This window comes from Rhinatrema bivittatum, chromosome 10, assembly GCF_901001135.1.
Source record: "Rhinatrema bivittatum chromosome 10, aRhiBiv1.1, whole genome shotgun sequence".
NCBI classification, from domain to species: domain Eukaryota; kingdom Metazoa; phylum Chordata; class Amphibia; order Gymnophiona; family Rhinatrematidae; genus Rhinatrema; species Rhinatrema bivittatum.
In genome coordinates this window covers 24,204,267-24,224,206 of record NC_042624.1, presented here as the reverse complement: position 1 = coordinate 24,224,206, position 19,940 = coordinate 24,204,267, and the positions used below count along the sequence as shown (strand labels likewise).

At 41.5% G+C, this 19,940-nt stretch overlaps 1 protein-coding gene across 2 annotated transcripts in view; it reads left to right on the top strand.

The window, feature by feature from the left end:
- The window catches only part of SWT1 (SWT1 RNA endoribonuclease homolog), a 230,570-nt gene that overhangs the window by 128,341 nt on the left and 82,289 nt on the right, over positions 1 to 19,940 (top strand). The window contains exon 14 of one of the 2 annotated variants that reach the window (XR_003859030.1): positions 10,763 to 10,854. Coding sequence is in view for 1 of the 2 variants with exons in the window: in XM_029618736.1 (XP_029474596.1) it covers positions 10,711 to 10,854 (144 nt within the window). In the remaining variant the exon portion in view is untranslated. Of the gene's footprint in view, positions 1 to 10,710; positions 10,855 to 19,940 lie in introns of both variants that reach the window. The other variant, XM_029618736.1, reaches the window with a different exon arrangement.

The following is a 19,940-nucleotide window of genomic DNA, read 5'->3' as shown; positions in this document are numbered from 1 at the left end:
GTGGCAGCCTGGAGAAAGGCTTTCGTGCCAATCTGTGCAACACTGGCAGAGAAGAGGATCGCTTTTTCTTTGCAGTTCCCGGTGAAATTGAGGATCACTAGAGATAATAAAGTATTGCTCTATGAAACAGCGGAGGAAGCTGCAGCATTTTTTAGTTCCCTGCAGTCAGATAAGGCATGCTGAACATATTCAGCTTGGGGATTTGATTCTTCTGTTTTCTTTGAGACTGTTGGCGATATTGTTCTCTATTGTGGTCGATCACTTGCCTTTAGATTGTCTTTTTGTTTTATGGGACCATGGTGAAGTAGTGGTTAGCTGCTGTGGCTACCTCAGTAGGATTTATTTATGACAATGCATTTTGAGTTGAATTTTTTTATTTTTATTTATGGGAGTTTAGTATTGAACTGTGAACTACACTTTGTTTTGCGACCTCCCAATTTGAGTTGCGGAATTTTGGTGCTGAAGAACTTGAGTCACTTCATGATGATCGTTGATGGAAAACCCAGGCAAGAAGCCAGATGCAATACTGGACGCAGAGTGACAACTTTTTTTACAGTGATTTTTTAAATCTCCTTTTTGCATTTTACCATCTGTGAATCTATATGTTGTTGGGAGGAGGAGTCCTTACACGTAAACGACAGTCTCTTGCCCTGTGTATGGGTGTCTTTGCAAAAGGGATTGGGGGGATGGGAATGCAGGCATGTGGGACTAGGTATCTGGAGTAGGTAATGTCGTTCTTCCATTTGACATGGTACTCATAGGAGGGAGGGAAGCAGGGACATTACAGAGTTTGTATGTTTATCTTTACAGGATGACTAACTCTGTTTGTGAGGAATGTGTCCAAGTTTAGTCTGGGAAACTCAGACCGTAAGGCGGAGAGACAAAGTATGAAACTTCTGATACTAAACTTGCTTATATGGGATAATGTCTCACACTTCCATTAGATATGCTTCCTGCAATGTTTCCAAGACAGGCTCTGGATATAAAAGATATAAAATTTTACAAGTTTTGCAGTGCCAGAAGGTGCACATAGCTCTTCTGCAGGAAACACGTCTAAATAAGACCAAACATAAGAAGCTGTGTCAGATGTGGGTGTGGAATATCTATTCCTCTCAGTCAGCTAACAAGACAGCTGGCATTGCTATTTTGATAGGGAAAAGCATCTCATTCCAAGTTAAGCAGGTGATGAGTGATCCAGACGGCAGGTTCCTTTTAGTGGCTGGGTGTTTATTTGGTCAGTTGATAATGATTTGTAATGTTTATGGACCTAACTCTTACTCCCATTCTTTTTTCACTAACTTGGTTAAATTATTGACCTCTACCACCCAAGGTATATTGATAGTTGGAGAGGACTTTAATTGTTTTAGATCCCACCTTAGATAGATCTTCTGACAAAGGATTATTGGGTGATCATAAAACTAAGGGCATCTCCCTTTCTGTGCCATAACCTGGATTTAATTGATAGTTGGAGAACGTTGTCTCCATTGGTTAGAGAGTATACCTACCTTTCTAGCTTGCATGGCACATTTTCCCGTCTGGACTATCTACTAATCTGTAGCCCACATTTTTCTTGAGTGGTAAAAGTGGGGATAGGGCCGATTGAAATATCGGATCATGCTATGGTGCGGATGGATATTGAGGGGTTTTGCCCCAGAGATTTCAAAAGGATTTGGAAATTCCTGAGGTAATTGTACGGAGAGCCACATATTCATATGTATTTACATCACAAATGTGATGAATATTCTTAATTTAATACTCACCATAAGGCACAGTCTATATTATTTTGGGAATCCGCTAAAGCAGTGTTACAAGGTGACATGATCTCTTATGTGGCAAACTGAAAAAAAGTCATGGCTCAAGAAATAGTACAGTTAGAAAAAAGGTTACAGAGGTCCAAGAGAATCTATGAACACATTCCTACTTTTGTCAGTAAGACCAGATTCTTAGAGCTTCAGACCACACTTAATTCTTTATTACATCAACGTGCTAAAAAATCTTTGTTATATTATAAAGCCAAATTCTATTAATGTGGTAATAAGTTTGGGAAAATGTTGTTGGCCAATCTGACCCTGTCTTTGGGGGGAGGAGGGATCTAGATTTATCAGGGCCTTAAAAGATGAACAAAATAGGCTTGTTAATTCCACTGATGCCATATGTAATATCTTTAAGACGTTCTATGAAAGGCTGTATACAGCATTGCTGGCGGATGTCACATCTGTTGAGGAATACCTCATGAATTCTCATTTACCCAGACTGATGGACACCCAAAACACTGTTTTAAATGAGCCTATTCAATTAGAAGAAATTCAAGTGGGAATTATGCAAGCCAATTTACTTAAGTCACCGGGTCCCGATGGATACTGGGGAGAATTGTTAAGATTATGGGGGAACGTATCTCGTTACCCTTGGGAGAAATGTATAATGCTTTGGTCACTGGTGGAGGCTGCCCCTACTCACCAAACATGGCCTTTGTGACGGTAATACCTAAACCAGGCCGAGATCCTTTGATTCCTGAGATCTATTGACCAATTTCTTTATTAAATTTCGAGGTGAAACTATTAGCTAAAATGATAGCGGATAGACTGGCCCGATTTCTACCAGATTTGATTGCAATAGAACAAGTGGGTTTTGTGAAGGGGAGGAGTTGTTGTCTTTAATATGCACAAAGTAATTGCATCTACAGAGATTAGTCGGGCCCAAAAATTACATTCCCTGCTTTTAAGCTTTGATGCTGAGAAACCATTTAATCGGTTAGATTGGCAATTTATGTTTAAGGTTCTGCAAGCTGTGGGTGTGGACGGTTATTTCCTCCGAGTGGTAGAAACACTTTACAATAGATCAATAGCCTCTATTTTAGTTAATGGGTCGCAATCGGATCCTTTTGAATTGCAGAGGGGTAAGTGACGGGGTGGCCTCTATCTCCCTTATTGTTTATTTTGTTTATTTTAGAGCCACTGTTAAAAAGAATTAAAGGAAATAATGTTATTAAGGGAGTCCCTTTTGGACATGCCATGACTTAATTTTTAAGCTGTAAGCTTTTGCTGATGATATTTTGGTGCATCTTACTGACATCTCTAGTACTTTGCCAATATTAATGCAGGAATTTGCTTGGTATGGGGATTTAGCTGGTTTTAAATTAAATTTAGACAAACCTGAGTCATTGCCCTTGACCGATGACATCCAGAATTTGTGTGGGGATACGTATCCTCACCGATGGTCCGCAGATTTCTTCAAATATCTTGGTATCTATTTATACAAACACCCAAAGAAAATTCAGAGTGCTGATTATAACATTTTATTAAAGGAGACTACACATACTTTAACAATGTGGATGACGTATCCGGTGTCGCTAGTGGGTCAGGTTAACTTGTATCAAATGATGATTTTTCCTAAAGTGGCTCTGTATGTTACAGGTCCTGCCCTGCTTTTTTGACTAAACAGGAGATAAAAAGGCATAGAAGAGCAAATTAGGCAATTTATATGGCAACGGGTGAGACCAAAAATTTGTCTGTCAGTGTTAATGCATACAAGGAAACAAGGAGGCCTGGGTTTGGCTAATATTAAGTTATATAATATGACATGTAATTTACATCAGGTGGGGAGTTGGCTCTTAAATACTAATTTTTATAGTTTGCCAGAGTGGGAAAACACAATAGTTGCTCCCCTGAATTTGCAGTACGTTCTCCGTAGCACATCTCATACGTTTCCAGTGCCTTATCAACAAAGTGTAATTCTTTCTCCCATAATGAAAACGTGGAAGTGGTTCTGTAAACTTTTAAATCTAGTCTATCGTCTGTCTCATTTTTTGCCAGTTAGCAATGCTGATTTTGAGCTTAGATATTTGACTAAATCTTTTCGGGATTAGAAAATTAAAGGGATTGCCTTGCATTCACACCTTCTTACCGAGGAAGGGCACGTACAATCTTTTCAAGACCTTGGACAGATATATCATCTTTCGCATGCATATAGCTTTGCCTACTTGCAATTGAAACATTATCTACAGTCTTTGAACCTTGCAGCATTGCAAGGAGATAACAGGGAATTGTTGCAAGATCTCTTTGTTATTGAAGACCCAGACTGTCATACTAAATCTTTTTTGTATGTTATTACAGTCCAAACAAAAATCAATGGGCTATCCTTTGATGTTGAGGGGGTGGAAGGTTGAACTAGGAGTGGGTTTTCTGATCAACATATCACAGCTTGTCTTTCAAGGGTTGTGGTGATCACTCCAAATACAATGTTGAGGGAAACGCAATCCAAATTTATTTTACGGGGTTATGAATCTCATGTCCAAGCATTTTGTGGTGCATTGGTAGACTCCAGTGTGTGTATGAAGTGCGGTCAAGACACGGGGACGTTGGGTCATAATTTTTGGACATGCTTCTGTATAAAACCTTTTTGGCTTGGGGTTCAAAGGTACATGGCAAGTGTAACCGGGGTGACCTTTTTTTATTTGATGATTTAATGGGGTACAAATTTAAATCACGGTATGTTAAACTCTGGTATTGTAAGGCACTTCTATTGACTTAAAAATGCATATTATAGACCTGGTTAATGCGTGAGACTCCTGGCATTGGCCAGTTTCATAACTTAATTCATAGCACATGTGTACTGGAAAAATATATTGAATTACTGGACTTGACACGGAAACACAAAGTATTTTTGTTATTTTGGGAACCCTATTTGCAATCGTTATCTCCAAGAGCTAAAAGTTTGATTCTAAATGGTATGTCTATCTCAAATGTTTAACATCAACTGAGGGTCAGAGGTAATAATTAGCTTCACCCTATTGTTATGATTTTTTCTGCATGGGAGGGGGTAGGGATAATTTTTTTTTGGGGGGGGAAGGGGTGACATCTGTTTGTAAAGTGAAATGTTTGTTTAAACCTGGAGAGGTGCAGAGTAAACCCTCTTCCAGGTTCTTTGTACTACATTTCTTGTTGCTGTATGAATAAAAAGGTTTTAAACTAAAAACATTTTCTCAGCAAATTCGTTCATTCTACAAGTGGCAGTTTCTGCAAGTTATATGGCTAGAGCCTTATTGCATTGGATTCAGCGGCTTTCAGAAGGGGAGGACTCTGCTAGGTTGGAGTCGGCCACAGCATATTTGTTAGATAGCTTGTACAATTTAATAAGAGCTACTGCAAGATCTTTGGCCCTGTCAATAGGTACAAGAAGGCTTCTTTGGCTCTGCCACTAGGCAATAGATACTTGGTCCAAGTCCTATCTTTGCTGATTAGTGGAATCAGTAAGACAAAGCTTAAGATAGTGGTCCAATACGCCAGATTTGTAGAAGGGAAATGCCTAGTTTGAATTTTAATGAAAACAGATGCCAGCCTGACAAGTTGGGGAGTGCATTGCCAAAATAAGTATACACAAGGAAAAAGATTTTGGCCCATAAACTGGTTAGAAACAAGGGCAATAAGGTTAGTGTTAATTCACTTCCAAAGACTGAAAGTCAGTGAGAGTCCTGTGTGACAATGCCACAGCAGTGGTATACATAAACAAACATGACAGTACCCAAATTCAAGGAACTTTGGAGGAAATAGCTCTACTATTCACATGGACAGAGAGAAATCTGCTTCAGCTTTCACACATTGCAGTCCAAGAGAATGTTCAATCCGATTTCCTAAGCCAAATCACTCTAGATCTAGGAGAGTGGAAGCTAAGCCATTGGGCATACAAATAGATAGTACAGAAATGGGGAGAACCCCAGATGGAACTAATGGTGATTCACCAGAACAAAAGGGCAAGAAGATATTACAACTAATGAAAGGAATATAGCAAGCAAGTCAATAGATGTTCTGGTGCAGAAGTGGCCAAGGGAAATGTTGCTGTATGTTTTCCCACCTTGGCCACTAGGCCGTATAATAAAGAAGATTGAGAAGGAGAGAGTATATGTGGTTCTATTCGCACTAGACTGGCCGCGAAGACATTGCTATGCAGATTTAAGCAGGTTGATAGTGGATCAACCATTGCATCTTCCAGGGATCAGGGGTCTCCTTCAGGGAATGATATTAATGGAAGACCCATCTCCATTTTCTCTTATGGATTGGCTCTTGAGAGAGCAAGCTAAGAAAAGTTATGGCCCAGTTATTAGAACAATGTAAAATCCTAAAAAGAATTCCATAACACAGGCTTATACGAGGGTCTGACAAAGTTTTGAGTCATATTGTAGACAGATCAAATGTTTCGCCATGGCACTCCCATATTCTGGAATTTATATAGAAGGGTCTCAACAAGGGCTTGGTCTTAAATTCTTTGAAGGTTCTGTAGCAGTAATTTCTTGTTTTAGGGGAAAAATGATGGGTCATCTATATCATCCCACAATGATTTCTTACACTTTGTACAAGGAGTTAAACACCTTCATCCCCCTTTAAAGCCAATAGTACCTTTATGGAATTTGAATTTAGTATTGCGTGCATTAGTAAGACTTCCTTTTGAAACTTCAGAGCAAGCGACACTGAAGAACTTGACATTGAAGACTGTGTTTCTATTTTCAGTCACTTCAGCAAGGTGCATGTTGAAGTTGCAGTCATCTTACAGGGCTCATTTTCTAAGGTTTAATGAAGAGTCTATAATGCTAAGACCTAGTCCATTGGTTTCAGCATTTAATTTGAATCAAAGGATTGTTTTACCAGCATTTGACAAAAAGGATTGTAAGAGTGTTATGGAATCATTACAATTCTTAGATGTAAAGAGGTGAGATGCAGGGGAGATATGATGTAGAGCTGTAGATACCTGAAAGGTTTTAATGATGCACGAACTTTGAATCTTTTCTGTTGGAAAGGAAACTGTAGAGCTAGGGGTCACAAAATGACACTCCAGGGAGGTTGATTCAGAGCCAACATTAGGAAATGTTTCTTCACAGAGAAGGGTGATGGATGCTTGGAATGCCTTTCAGGAAGAGGTGGTGAGGATGAAAACAGTAAATTAATTCAAAAGGGCATGGGATAAACACTGTGTATCCCTAAAGCTAGAAGTTGGAAATTTAAAAAAGGGTAACCTGCATGAAGCGGCAGTTACTACCCTTATCAGAAGGCATGTAGATTACCACCCTTAACCAGTTAGCCTTGATGATTTTGATGCAACTGCAACATTGCTCTCACTTCGGCAAGGACAAAAAGTGGAATTGGATTCAGACAACAGACAACGCTGGGCCCGAACTATTAGGGTCTGGGGTATTGATATGCAGACATTAGGGAAAAAGCACAGAACTGCTTCTATGGCCAAATCCAAAAGCAAAGTACATTCAAGAATCGTTGTCTGAATTATCATGAAGGTTGCTCACCCTGTAAGAATTTTGCTAGCAGTAATTTTGTTATAGGTATGATAGTTGCTTGATTTGATTGTACATATTACTATACTTAACATAAGGTTTGAGGGTAACCTGCATAGAGCAACAGTTACTACCCTTAACAGAAACCTGGGGTAACCTGAACGGAGCAACAGTTACTACCTTATCAGAAATATGGGGAAAACCTGCATGGAGCGGCAGTTACCACCATAAGAAACTTGCTGGGCAGACTGGATGTACCATTTGGTCTTTTTCTGTTGTCATTACTATGTTAGCTAGACTATTTGAAGTTGAAGTTGACTAAGGAATTTCATAAATCAGATAGTTATTTGTGTTGTATGGGTGTGCATTCATCCCGCCCATTGAGATCGGCACAAAAAGGCTCGCTAAAAGCCCCTTCAATCAAAATATGCTCAAACAATAGAGCCTTCTCCACAGCAGGCCCCAAACAATGGAACTCTCTCCCTTCAGACCTTAGGCTCGAACAATGCCCAATAAACTTCAAAAAAAGACTTAAGACCTGGCTTTTCACCCAAGCATACGACTGATCTCGACTGCACTATCACTCTCCTGTCTTGGGCAATACATCAGGTACCCCAACACTTAATAGCCCCAGAAACAAATACAATCTCCTCCTGCCTAAGACTGACTGTCTACTTGGTACTTTACAGATCCGAATCACCAGTATGCTAGTTTGTTGGATTTCTTTAAGTTAAAATGTTGTTTCTCTTAATGTTTTAAGCAATTTAATTTAATTTATTTAATTATTCACCCAGTTCATCATTTCCCTTGTTATATGTAAGACACATGTGTTATGTCATCCCAAAGTTATATGTAAACCGGAGTGATTGGTAACTTTGTTACCAGAACCTCGGTATATAAAAAATGTTAAATAAATAAATAAATAAATTCATTTGATGTATTGTGAATCCGCAACGTATATGCCATATTCGTTGTATTCGTGGGGGTTCTGAAACGTATGGCGAACCCCCACGAATACAACGGATCACCAACGAATAGGCCCCCCACCCTCATGACCCCCCCCAAGACTTGACAAAAGTCCCTGGTGGTCCAGCGGGGTTCCTGGAGCGATCTCCTGCACTCGGGCTGTCGGCTGCCGGTATTCAAAATAGCGCCGATAGCCCCTGTGACTTAGTAAGGGCAAAGGCGATTGGTGCCATTTTGAATACTGGCAGCCAATGACCCAAGTGCAGGAGATCGCTCCAGGAAACCCCGCTGGACCACCAGGGACTTTTGGCAAGTCTTGGGGGGGGGGGGGTCAGGAGGGTGGGTCTTTTTGGGGGGGAACAAATGTATTTTTGACATATCAACGGATCGGGGGTTCCTGAGAATAGATGCAACGGATTTGGGTCCCTACGAATCCGAATCCCGAATGGGACGAATCCGTCCCTGCTGCACATCCCTATTGTGTTGTTCAGCAGTGTACTTAAAGGAGAGGCTGCCTCCAAGGCAACAGTCTCAAGATGGATTAAGGAAGTGATATCAGCAGCATATTTGTTAGAAGGCCAACAAATGCCAAGAGGCATCAGGACTCATTTGACAAGAGCACAGTTGTCTTCCTGGGCTGAAATAGGTGTTGTAAGTCCAATTGAAATTTGCAAAGCAGCAACTTGGCAACTTTAAGTCCTTTTGGCAAGGATTATAGATGGGATGTTCTTGTGAGACAGGGCGCAAACTTTGGCACGGCTATCTTAAACATCTTTGCAATCGACCTACCCTTCTAAATGGGCTTTGGTACTTCCCATATGTTCTTGACTGGTGGAGCAGAAGGAAAAGGAAGGTGAAATGAAGACTTAACTGATAATTTCTTTTCCTTTACTTCTGCCCACCCGGAATGAATAATCTAGGCTAGCTTTATCATGTTGTGTTTTTGTTGGTCAACTAAATTTTAGAGATTGCAGGAAAAAAAAATAAAGGGGAAAGATTGATTCCTCCAAAGAGGTTTAGAACATAAGAACATGCCATACTGGGTCAGACCAAGGGTCCATCAAGCCCAGCATCCTGTTTCCAAAAGAGGCCAAACCAGGCCATAAGAACCTGGCAAGTACCCAAAAACTAAGTCTATTCCATGTTACCGTTGCTAGTAATAGCGGTGGTTATTGTCTAAGTCAACTTCAATAATAGCAGGTAATGGACTTCTCCTCCAAGAACTTATCCAATCCTTTTTTAAACACAGCTATACTAACTGCACTAATTTTCTTAGTGCGAGTGCTTCTGATTGTATAGAACTTTTTCCATTTAGGTTAAAATATGTTTTAGATATTCTTTAAGAAGTTATAATTTTAGGGGTAATGTTTTGGTAATTGCTCCAATTTATATTTAGCTTTGATAGTAGTATACTGGCTATGGCAGGTGGCATACATGACATACATACAGGTGATGTGTAAAAAAAAAAAAGACAAAACACATTCTGCCTCCAACTGCTGCATGAGGGGACTAAACCCATATGTTCCTGACAGGTATAGCAGCAGGAAAGGAAAGGAAAGTATCAGGTAAGTCCTAATGTCACCTTCTTGAATTGGTTGTGCCCTCATGATGAAGCTGCTCTGTGCCTGGCTGAAAAGGGAGGGCCGCCCACGCTGGCTCTCCCTTTTCTACCTTCCCCTGGCCCCTGCCTACCTTGCCTTCCACGCCCCCATTGTGTCCTGCTTCCTTAGCTGAGGCGCAGGCTCTTAATATTTATAGAGCTTCAGTGAGCCACATGCTTTGGGCCTGAGTGTGCATCAGGAAAGTTTGATTGAGGAAGTAATCCAGCATACCTGCTAACTGTCAGTTCCTTCTTCCAGTGGTTACTGAAATGATGGGACTTAAAAGATAGTTAGGTAGTTTGCTTTACATTATGACTGACAGTCACACTCCTAAGTTTTCTATTGTATCTTTTCCTGTTTCTGGATTAAATAGGAAGTACTATATATATTAATTCTTTTTTTTTTACATATTTGCTTCTTTTCTTGCGTGAAGTCTATCTGAAATTGCATATATATAAATGTAAACAAATTATTAGCTAAATAAAATAGACATTTCACAACTAAATTGAGCTAAGGTCTTTTCTTTGATTTTGAGCCAGTCTGAATCTATTTTTAGTTGTTTCTCAAGGTATTCTGGGAGTTGTAGTCGTGCTTTTCCTACTACCAAAGCAGGATTATGGATTCAGAGTGCCTTGAGATAAGCATTAGACAACTAAGTGGCTGGAGTCTACAATGTTTATTCCATGAGCACAAAGTGGGAGAACCCCCTTTGTCAGCAGGCCCTAGGACTTGTTGAACTGGGTTCACGTGATAGGTGCAAGATCTTCCAGTTTGTATGTATAAAATATGAACAGATATCTGGTATTTTCCGACCTTTGAATTAAAACAGAGAATTGAATTGTCTTCTTCCACTCTGGTTGCTAGTGCTGAAGTATTCCAGAAGCTCAATTACAACCAAACACTCTTTCCACCCCAGGCCAGCACAAAGCTGGGGTCTGCTGAAGAGGCTTTCCTGTGCCTGCAAAAGCTGATGGCAACGGTGAAGGATGTTCTTGCTGGAATTCAGAGGTACGTGGGGGAATGTTTGTATGCTGGTGGGTTCTGCAGTGGCTCTTGAGCTTATCCTCTGACAAAGGCTAGAAAATGCCGTGACACACGTCGTTCTATTTATTTATTTATGTGAAATTTTATAGCCTGCCCAACTCAGCCAAAGCCACCAAGGCAGTTTACAGGAAGTACATACATTATATTAAAAATTACAGGAAATACCTACATGACATTAAAAGTAAATAATGAACACATAAGCAGCTAAGTTTGATTCAATTTAGTAGTCACTTCCCTTGATATGAGTAAAAGCGATTTTATTGATCTTTCAATTTTTGTAAATATTTCAAATGTGACATTTTCATACTTTTTGTGCATCTGAATAATTGCTACTTTTTGTTTTGCTTTTTCATACCTTAATTTCAGTTTTCTCCTTTTCTTTAATTTTTTTTCATTCCTTTTTTCCACCACTTCTGTCATATTCCATGTCTGAGCTTCTCCTCTGTATACTTCAAACTGTTTCTATTTCTTATCGCTCTTCCCATGTGCTCTGCTCATCTCTCATTCTCTTCCTCTCCATCTCAGGCTGTTTCCCCTTTTTTCACCCTCCCCCCAAGCCAAGCTTGTCACCCAGTTTCTGTCCAAGCGTTGGAAACCTGTTGCAAAGGCAAAGAAACTCTGGTTGGGCCCGGCCTTATATACCGGGACCCAGTGACGTCATCATTCGGGGCCGCGGGTTAGATTCCCGCCGCAACCCCTTTAAAGGAAGAAGAGATGTGCACGAGCGTCCCTGTGGGACGGCGGTGTCTCCCCGCGGTCCACACAGGGAGGCCCGCCACGAAGCAGAGGTGTCCATCGCGGAGTCAGGAGTCCAAGGGGCAGCCTGGAGTCAGAGGTGGCGGCCCATGGCCGCGAGAGAAGCAGAGCCAGGCACTGGGACAGGCGAACGGGAGTAAGTGGGCCTGGCCGCAGGCCTGCCGGGGCTGGCACACCAACATAGGGTACTGAAAGTATACTTGCTAAGTGCTAGGTTGTTTGAAGGTCTTAGGCTATTATCTAGGCTCATGTATCTCTTTTTTACAAATGTATTTATTGAATTTAACAATTTACAAAATCAAGATGGACTTGAATAAGCAATACTATGGTATAGAACATCAAAATCCATAATCTGAAACAAACTATAGGAAAAGAAAAAATACCATGTCTGATTAGACCACAATTAGAGGGATCAAAATAATGTAAAAAATAATTAAACTTATTATCACTACCATATAAAACAACTCAAGACACTACTAAATATGTCATACCAACTTAGCTTCAGTATGGATAGTCACATTATTGGGCCTAGCCCTACTCTGCAAAAAAATTATAAAGCAGATCTGGCTTATAGAACACACATTTACTACCTGTGGGAGACCGAGCTGGAGACAGAAAGCCACAGTGACTCCAGTCTTTCTAGTGCAGATAAAACTTTATTAAACACAACTGATTTCCTACCTTAGCAGTAGTCACTTACACACACAGGGGCTGTAGACTGCCTTGCTTGCGGTCAGTGTACATTCATTCCCTTTTGGTTTGGACAAAGTGCTTTACAGGAGCTGCCTTCCTCCTGGAGGTATAGGGGGATTCCTGAACACAACTGGGCTTGCGCTCTTATCCCAACTCCAGCTGGGTCCTGCCCACAGAGCTCTCTCCCTCTGGTCATTATAACTAAAATATGGATATAGTTTCTAATGTACTATGTTTATTTTATTTAATCGCCTCACATGGTTTTCTATCCATCTGTCATCTTACCTCTTTCCTATTTTTTCGCCCTCTGCTCTTCTCCCTCCCCATTCTCTCGCCCTCTTCCTTCCTGCTCCGCTCTCCCCCTTTCCCGTTCATTGTAATTTTTCCTTTCTCATCAGTTGAATTGTAAACCGACGTGATGTGTTCTATGAACGCCGGCATAGAAAAGTTTTTTTAAATAAATAAATAAGGTGGACTAGGTCCTGGGCCTGAGAAACCAGGCTCACTCTGTTATACTGCCCTCCAGCTTGATTTCACATTTACAAGGAAACCGAAGCATGGAAGAACACATCTTGTATTTTACTCAGAAATAACTTCTGCTTTGAGTTGATCTAGAAAGATATGGAAATATAGCTTCTCTATGACAAAGAAACCTATTTTGCTTAGCATGAAAAACCAACAGCGTAGACCTGGAAGTCACCTCAGACTGAGAATTTTGCAAATAGTAAGAAAACTGAACTCTTCCAGTGTGCTCTGATAAAGTCCCCATTTGGAGCTAATAGACAGAATACCTTAGAGACCGGTGGTATGGAGTCCAATGGATCTCTTAAAATTTATTGCTAAATATTTATTTAACATGATCATTCAAGGAGATCATGGGAAATTCAACAATTGAATATTAAACCTTTTACTTTAATTCTCAAGAATCTCCATTTTGCAATGGATCATATTTTTATCTTTAATCAAAGCTATATCACATCCCTGCAACTCTATATATTGATTTTCAAGCCGGTCTTATCTAGTCCCATAGTCTCCAATCTCCTGTTCTTAGGTGGTCACCTGACCAAATAATTTGTCAGAGGCAGATAGTACACAATCCATTCTAGCAGTCCGGGTCTTTTCCATATCAAAAATGGTGTTCTATAAAGTGTCCAGTGTGAGTACAGGAGTTTTTTTCTAGGAGAGCCATGTCCTTTTGATCTTGGGTACCCTGCTGGGTAGGTAACAGTTACCCCCTCTCCAAATTCTGTCCCATTGGCTCAACGGGTACCTTCCCTCCACTTGAGACAGAGATAGTAACCATTCTGGATACTTCATCTGAGATGGACTAGAACCTCCCACCATACCTGTGGGAATATGGCTGTCAGGAGTAAGTGAGACCTCAGTCTCACTATCACATAGCCCATCTACATCTGACAACATTCCTGAGGTTGGAGGGGTCACAACAGCATTAAAGGTTGCCTGTACCATTAGAGGAGATGGAACAGACTCTGGGTGAGTCCAAACACAACCTTTCCTCTTCTTGCCCATGGTGGGTATAGCAATTAGCACTGATAGTCCCGTGAACTCATCATGCACCACAGATTAAATCTTGGATCAAGTAAACAGTTCAGGTTGAAGACTTTCAGATCATAGTTCACAAATCAAAACTGGACTCCATATGCCTCAGGGGCATGTAGGCAGCAGCTCTTAAAAGGTGGGTGGTTTTAGAGCTTCCGCTTCCACTCCCCCCTCCCCCCAGGCTCAGAGAGTGAGCAGGACAACAGACAATTCTGTGGCAGCAAGATGGCAATTTTGGGTCCCATTCTCCTCTCTAGCTCCTGAACTACAAATGTTTGTGTTTGTATATTCACGTAAAAGATCCTAGACTGGTTCTTTAAATTCTCCAGTTTTTGATGAGCCAAGTTCTTGTCTTGTAAAAGGCCCATTTGAATAGAGGACATTTGTTTCACTTGCTGCTCCATTTTCTCAAGCTTTAGCCCCTGTTATTTCATATATAGAAATAAAGGTAAATAAAAGCTGTTAGTGAACATAATGTATTGTATTACCTAGCAAGAAAAACACCAGGTTTAAAGAGATAGAGAGTAGAAAATGGGTGTAGATTGATGCCACATCTAAAACACTCTGCTCTACTAGATCTTACTCTTGTGCCTGTGAGTACACATGGATATCAAAAGTCAAAACCACTAAAGAAGAGATTGTTTTCTTTAGCATAGTCAGGACAGACCAAATAGTATCTAAGGTCACCACCTTGCATACCCTAAACTTTGCAGTTATTCCCTGACTCCAAAGCTAGATCTTTTCAAACAATATTTAGGGATGTTCTCAGTGTTCCAGAGGAGGCCATACCTTCTGTAAGTAAGGACTTTAATTTGCCATCAGGAAAACCAGTGAGGAACAAAGGAGATCTTTTTCTTGGACAGATCTATCTGTGGATAGTCTGGACTTGATCTCTATTCTAGAGAAGCCTAATAGAGAAGTGACTAAGCATGCTACTCTCTTAGTGACCTTTGTTTTCTCTCAAGATACACTCCATCTTGTGCTTTCCTTTTTTTTTTCATTCACTAATTCACTAATTAAGGGGCAAAAAGAAATGGTCATTCTCTGATATCTCTATAACTACCCAAGAGCAGAGGAAAAAATTCCTTGGAATGTGCCAAGAGGCTATGGGGCGGATTTTAAAAGGAGCGCAAATAGCCTACTTTTGTTTGCGCTCCAGGCGCAAACAAAAGTACGCTGGATTTTAGTAGATACGCGCGGAGCCGCGCATATCTGCTAAAAACCTGGATCGGCGCGCGCAAGGCTATGGATTTTGTATAGCCGGCGCACGCCGAGCCGCGCAGCCTACCCCCGTTCCCTCCAAGGCCTCTCCGAAATCGGAGCGGCCTCGGAGGGAATCCTCTAACGCCCTCCCCTCACCTTCCCCTCCCTTCCTCTACCTAACCCACCCGCCCGGCCCTGTCTACACCCCCCCCTTACCTTTGTTGGGGGATTTACGCCTCCCAGAGGGAGGCGTAAATCCCCGCGCGCCAGCGGGCCTCCTGCGCGCCGGGCCGCGACCTGGGGGCGGGTTCGGAGGGCGCGGCCACGCCCCCGGACCGCCCCGGGCCGTAGCCACGCCCCGTACCCGCCCCCAAAACGCTGCCGACATGCCCCGAAAACACCGCGACGACCGGGACCGCCCCCGACACGCCCCCGACACGCCCCCCTCGGAGAACCCCGGGACTTACGCGAGTCCCGGGGCTCTGCGCGCGCCGGTAGGCCTATGTAAAATAGGCTTCCCGGCGCGCAGGGCCCTGCTCGCCTAAATCCGCCCGGTTTTGGGCGGATTTAGGCGAGCAGGGCTCTTAAAATCCGCCCCTATGGTTGTAGGTGCTAAAGTTTGTTTCCTTCTCATCCTGCCACACTGGCCCAGAACAATTGGGTTCCAGCAGATGGCGACAAAGCACATGACTTTTTCTGTGACATCACCACTACTTACATGTGGTGCAGGGACAATTTAAGCCAGTATTCTCTGCCTCCAGCAGATGGAAGAGAACTGGTGGTGCAGTAGTTTTTATTTTTCATTTACCATGTTCTTTAAAGATTAATTAAAACAAATTAAAACTTGCAGTTAATACTGCTCTGTCTCCGCTGTCTGTGGACCAATCACCTTAAATGTTTCTGAATAGTGAACCCTTAGAGGTGAATTTTAAAAGCTGGACATGTGCTGAAATTGGGAGATGGGTGCGCACTTAGCACTAGCGCATGTCCACCCTATTTTTTAAAGTAGGCAGATGTGTGCACGAGTGCTGATGCATGTACATTTCGCATCGGAAGAAAAAGGGGCAAGGCGGGGGCATTCCAGGACAGGGCAAAGAGATGTGCATGCAAGTACCTGTGTGCCCAGGTCCAGTGCCCTGTACCTTTACTTCTGCTATGGAAGAAGTATAAGTTTAAAAAAAAAACCAGGCATCTGTGAGGGGTTTGAGGGGTCTAAGGTAATTGGGGGGAGTGCAGACTGTATAACCAGGGGGTTTGGGGAGGACTGATGAGAATACTGGGTGACATAATGGATGAACTGGTGAAACTGGTCCTCGATTGGATGTGCATCTGTTTTAAAATACAGGCAGTTGTGCGTCTCTAAGCCGACTTAAGCTGCTGGGCGTGCACTAGCTTAACATTAGGTGCACACATACGTGTGCTTAAACTATTTAATAACACATGTGCAAGTTATAAACTGGACACGTCTCTGGGCACGCACCAACGTACATGTGTATATGTGCGCCCGTGCATCTGTTTGAAAGTTACCATCCCTATGTATTGTTGATTAGGATATCCCAGCTACAGTGTCTTCTAGAAGCAAGAAGATCCTGGATTTTCTGCAAGGGGAATTGTGCTGTCAACTGATAATGGAACTTAATGGGAGGGCATGATGCTGATCCTAGTGTTTACCAATGGGGACAATAACTCTGATGTGAAATTCTTCTAAGCACCAAAGAAGAGAAGGATCTGGGGGTGATTGTATCTGATGATCTTAAGGTGGCCAAACAGGTGGATAAATCAAAAGCAAAAACCAAAAAGATGCTTAGCTGCATAGGGAAAGAAATGGTCAGCAGAAAAAGGGAGGTGATATTGCCTCTGTATAGGTCTCTGGGTGAGACATCATTTGGAATACTGAGTACAATTCTGGAGACCACATCTTCAAAAGGTCATAAAACGATTGGAGTCAGTCCAGAGGGTGGTGACCTGAATGATTGGTGGTCTTCGTTCTAAAGCATATGGGGATAGACGTAAAGATCTAAACATTTATACTCTAGAGGAAAGGCGAGATAGGGGAGATATGATGGAGACATTCAAATATCTCAAAGGTTTCTATGCAGAGAAGGCGAGCTTCTTTCAATGGAAAGGAGGCTTTAGAACAAGGGGTAATGGGATGAAGATGAAAGGGGTCGACAGGAATAATCTTAGGAATCTTTACAGAGATTGTAGTGGATGCATGGAACAGCTTTCCTGTGGAGGAGGTGGTGGCAAAAATGGCATCTGAATTCAAGAAAGCATGGGATAAATACAGGAGATCTCTGAGGGTATGATGAGAATTGTAAGGGCTAGATAAATTGGGCAGATGGGCATATGGTGTTTTTCTGCCATCATGTTTCTATGTAGAGAATATATTTTGCATTTCTTAAGCCTCCCTGTGTAGTGTTGATGTACTCATTCTCATCAGAACTCTCTGCAGAAAATACACATTTATATTTCTAAAGTTTACTATAGCATGAACAGGTGAAGAGTAGACTTGAGGTTAAACACAAAAAATATAGCAAGGTAAAATCCTAATAAAGTTGACCCCAGAATAGAACTGAAAAAAAGAGACAACCAAAGTCCAGAAATGGAATTTTAAGTTGAATAGGATAACTGTTCTTCATCCAGTCCTTGGGACTCAGCCAGTATGATTTTCAGGATATCCACAATAAATATGTGAGATAGATGTATATGCACTGCTTCCATTATATGCAAGTTTATCTCATATATTTTCATTGTGGATATGCTGAAAACTCAATTCACCAGGCATGTCCCTAGGATTTCGTTGAGAACCACTGGAGTAGAGACTGAGAAATTGATCACTAGGATCCTCTGTTTTTTAAAAATATAGATTTATAAGATTTCCATCTATTTTATTAAACAATAGATGTTTACAAATTTATCCAGGGAATTAATGATCACTAATAATACTTGGCATAATAAACAATAGGCAAATATAAATTTACCTCCAAGAAATTAAAATCCACTATATGGAAGAAGAAGTCAAGTAAACATAACCACAAAAAAAGAAAAAATGGGATCATCACTATGACCAACATGTAAAGAAGAAACCTGGTTAAATTTAAACTAATTTGTTAATTTTGTTTCTTTTAATCCTGTCAGACCAGTCCACAAAAGTGAATTTTGACTCCTCCCCCCCCCCCCCCCCCCGCTAGAAATGGATACAGAGATAAAAGCTGAAAGCTGATTTCACTCCCCTATAGGTGTCTGGTAGTGCATTAAACTCTTCAGTATCCTGTGTCAGAGCTAAGACAACTGATGGCAGTTGTTTGTTTTGGTTTCCAGATCACCACCACAACCAAACCTGATGCAGCCAAGAAACTTCACTCTATGGTCATTAACCAAGGCATTAGCTAATCCCTACACCAAGGTCATGATTAAGCCAACTATCTTCAGAGTGAGCAGCAATGTACTTGCTGCTAGTTTTCTGAACGTGTCAGATTGAGACCCCTTGATCGCTGGATGGGTTCTTATCAGACTGAGACCCCTTGATCCCTGGATGGGTTCTGGACTGGTCTGGCAGGACTAAAGTAAAGAAAATTAACAGGTAACTTTAAATTTCACCTTTCGTCTATACCAGACCAGTCCAGATAAGTGGGATGTATCAAAGCTCCATCCAGACTGGGTGGAAAGAAGCCACAATAGTTCTCAGGACTTCTGTGTCCAAAGTGTAGCCTTTCCCAACCTGCATAGCCACACCAAGATCATTAGAGCAGTGATGAAATGGAGACCGTAGTGTTGCCCTGCCATTATTCTCTGGAAAGACAGGTTCTGATTCTGCCTATGAAGAGTCCTTCACTCTCGTTGACTGGTCTTGATGGTCATCTGAGGCTGGCAAAACTCTTGCTGGAGCAGGCCGAAATGCTCATCTCCTTGATGCCTCCTGAAATCAATGCCTTAGAAACCATTGTGCTTTAATAGGACACATCAAAGACTCATCCAAGAAAAATCTGGTCACCTACAAACATCTCAAAGGCGACCTACAAAGGACTTGTGAATGGCTCTTCCTATCCTTGCCTACAGTTCTGATTTTCTCGCAGTCATAAGGGAGAAAAGCCTGATTCCGACAGAAGTGAAATATACCTTTAGAAGAAGGATAATATTGGGCTCAGAGAAATCTTTTAATTTAAAATTACCAAAGGCCACCAAGGAGAATGACTTCAACCACAAGACTCAGAGATGTCTTATGAAACTTGAAAGGAAAGAAGGCTAGATCCCTTTAATACTAAGCTCAGGTTCCAAGTCAAGAGATCTTCTGCAGTGGAGGACTTGTGCTGTAGACTCCCAGAAAGAAAGTATCCCATCTGAGAGAATAGCATGAGAGCTTCTAACTGAATCCCTTGCAGCAAACTAGAGCCAGTCTCGTGCTCTGTGAGATTTGATAGTTATGCCTTCATCCCAGTCTCCTCTGGTAGAAGAATAAGATTGAAGGAATGGATCTCTTAAAGGGAAATAATGTCTTCTCCATAAACTGACCTTACAGAGGATCGAAACTCTGCCAGGTTTGCTACACAGTGGCTTAGCCAGAATTGATTTTTTGGGTGGGCACAAGGTCAACATGGGTGGGCTGTAGGCATGCAGGTCTGAGACCTACTAGTTGTATTCTTATTGATAAATGATGCCATATACTGCACCCTACAATGGCTTTCTAAGTAGTTTGCAACAGCCATTATGCATCATGTGTGAAACTTTAAAACATTTTACTTCAATTATTTCAAGCACTTACCAGCATTAAAAATTCCTTATTAATCTGATTAATTTATTTTATATTTATTGCAGTTTATAAATGCATGAGTATA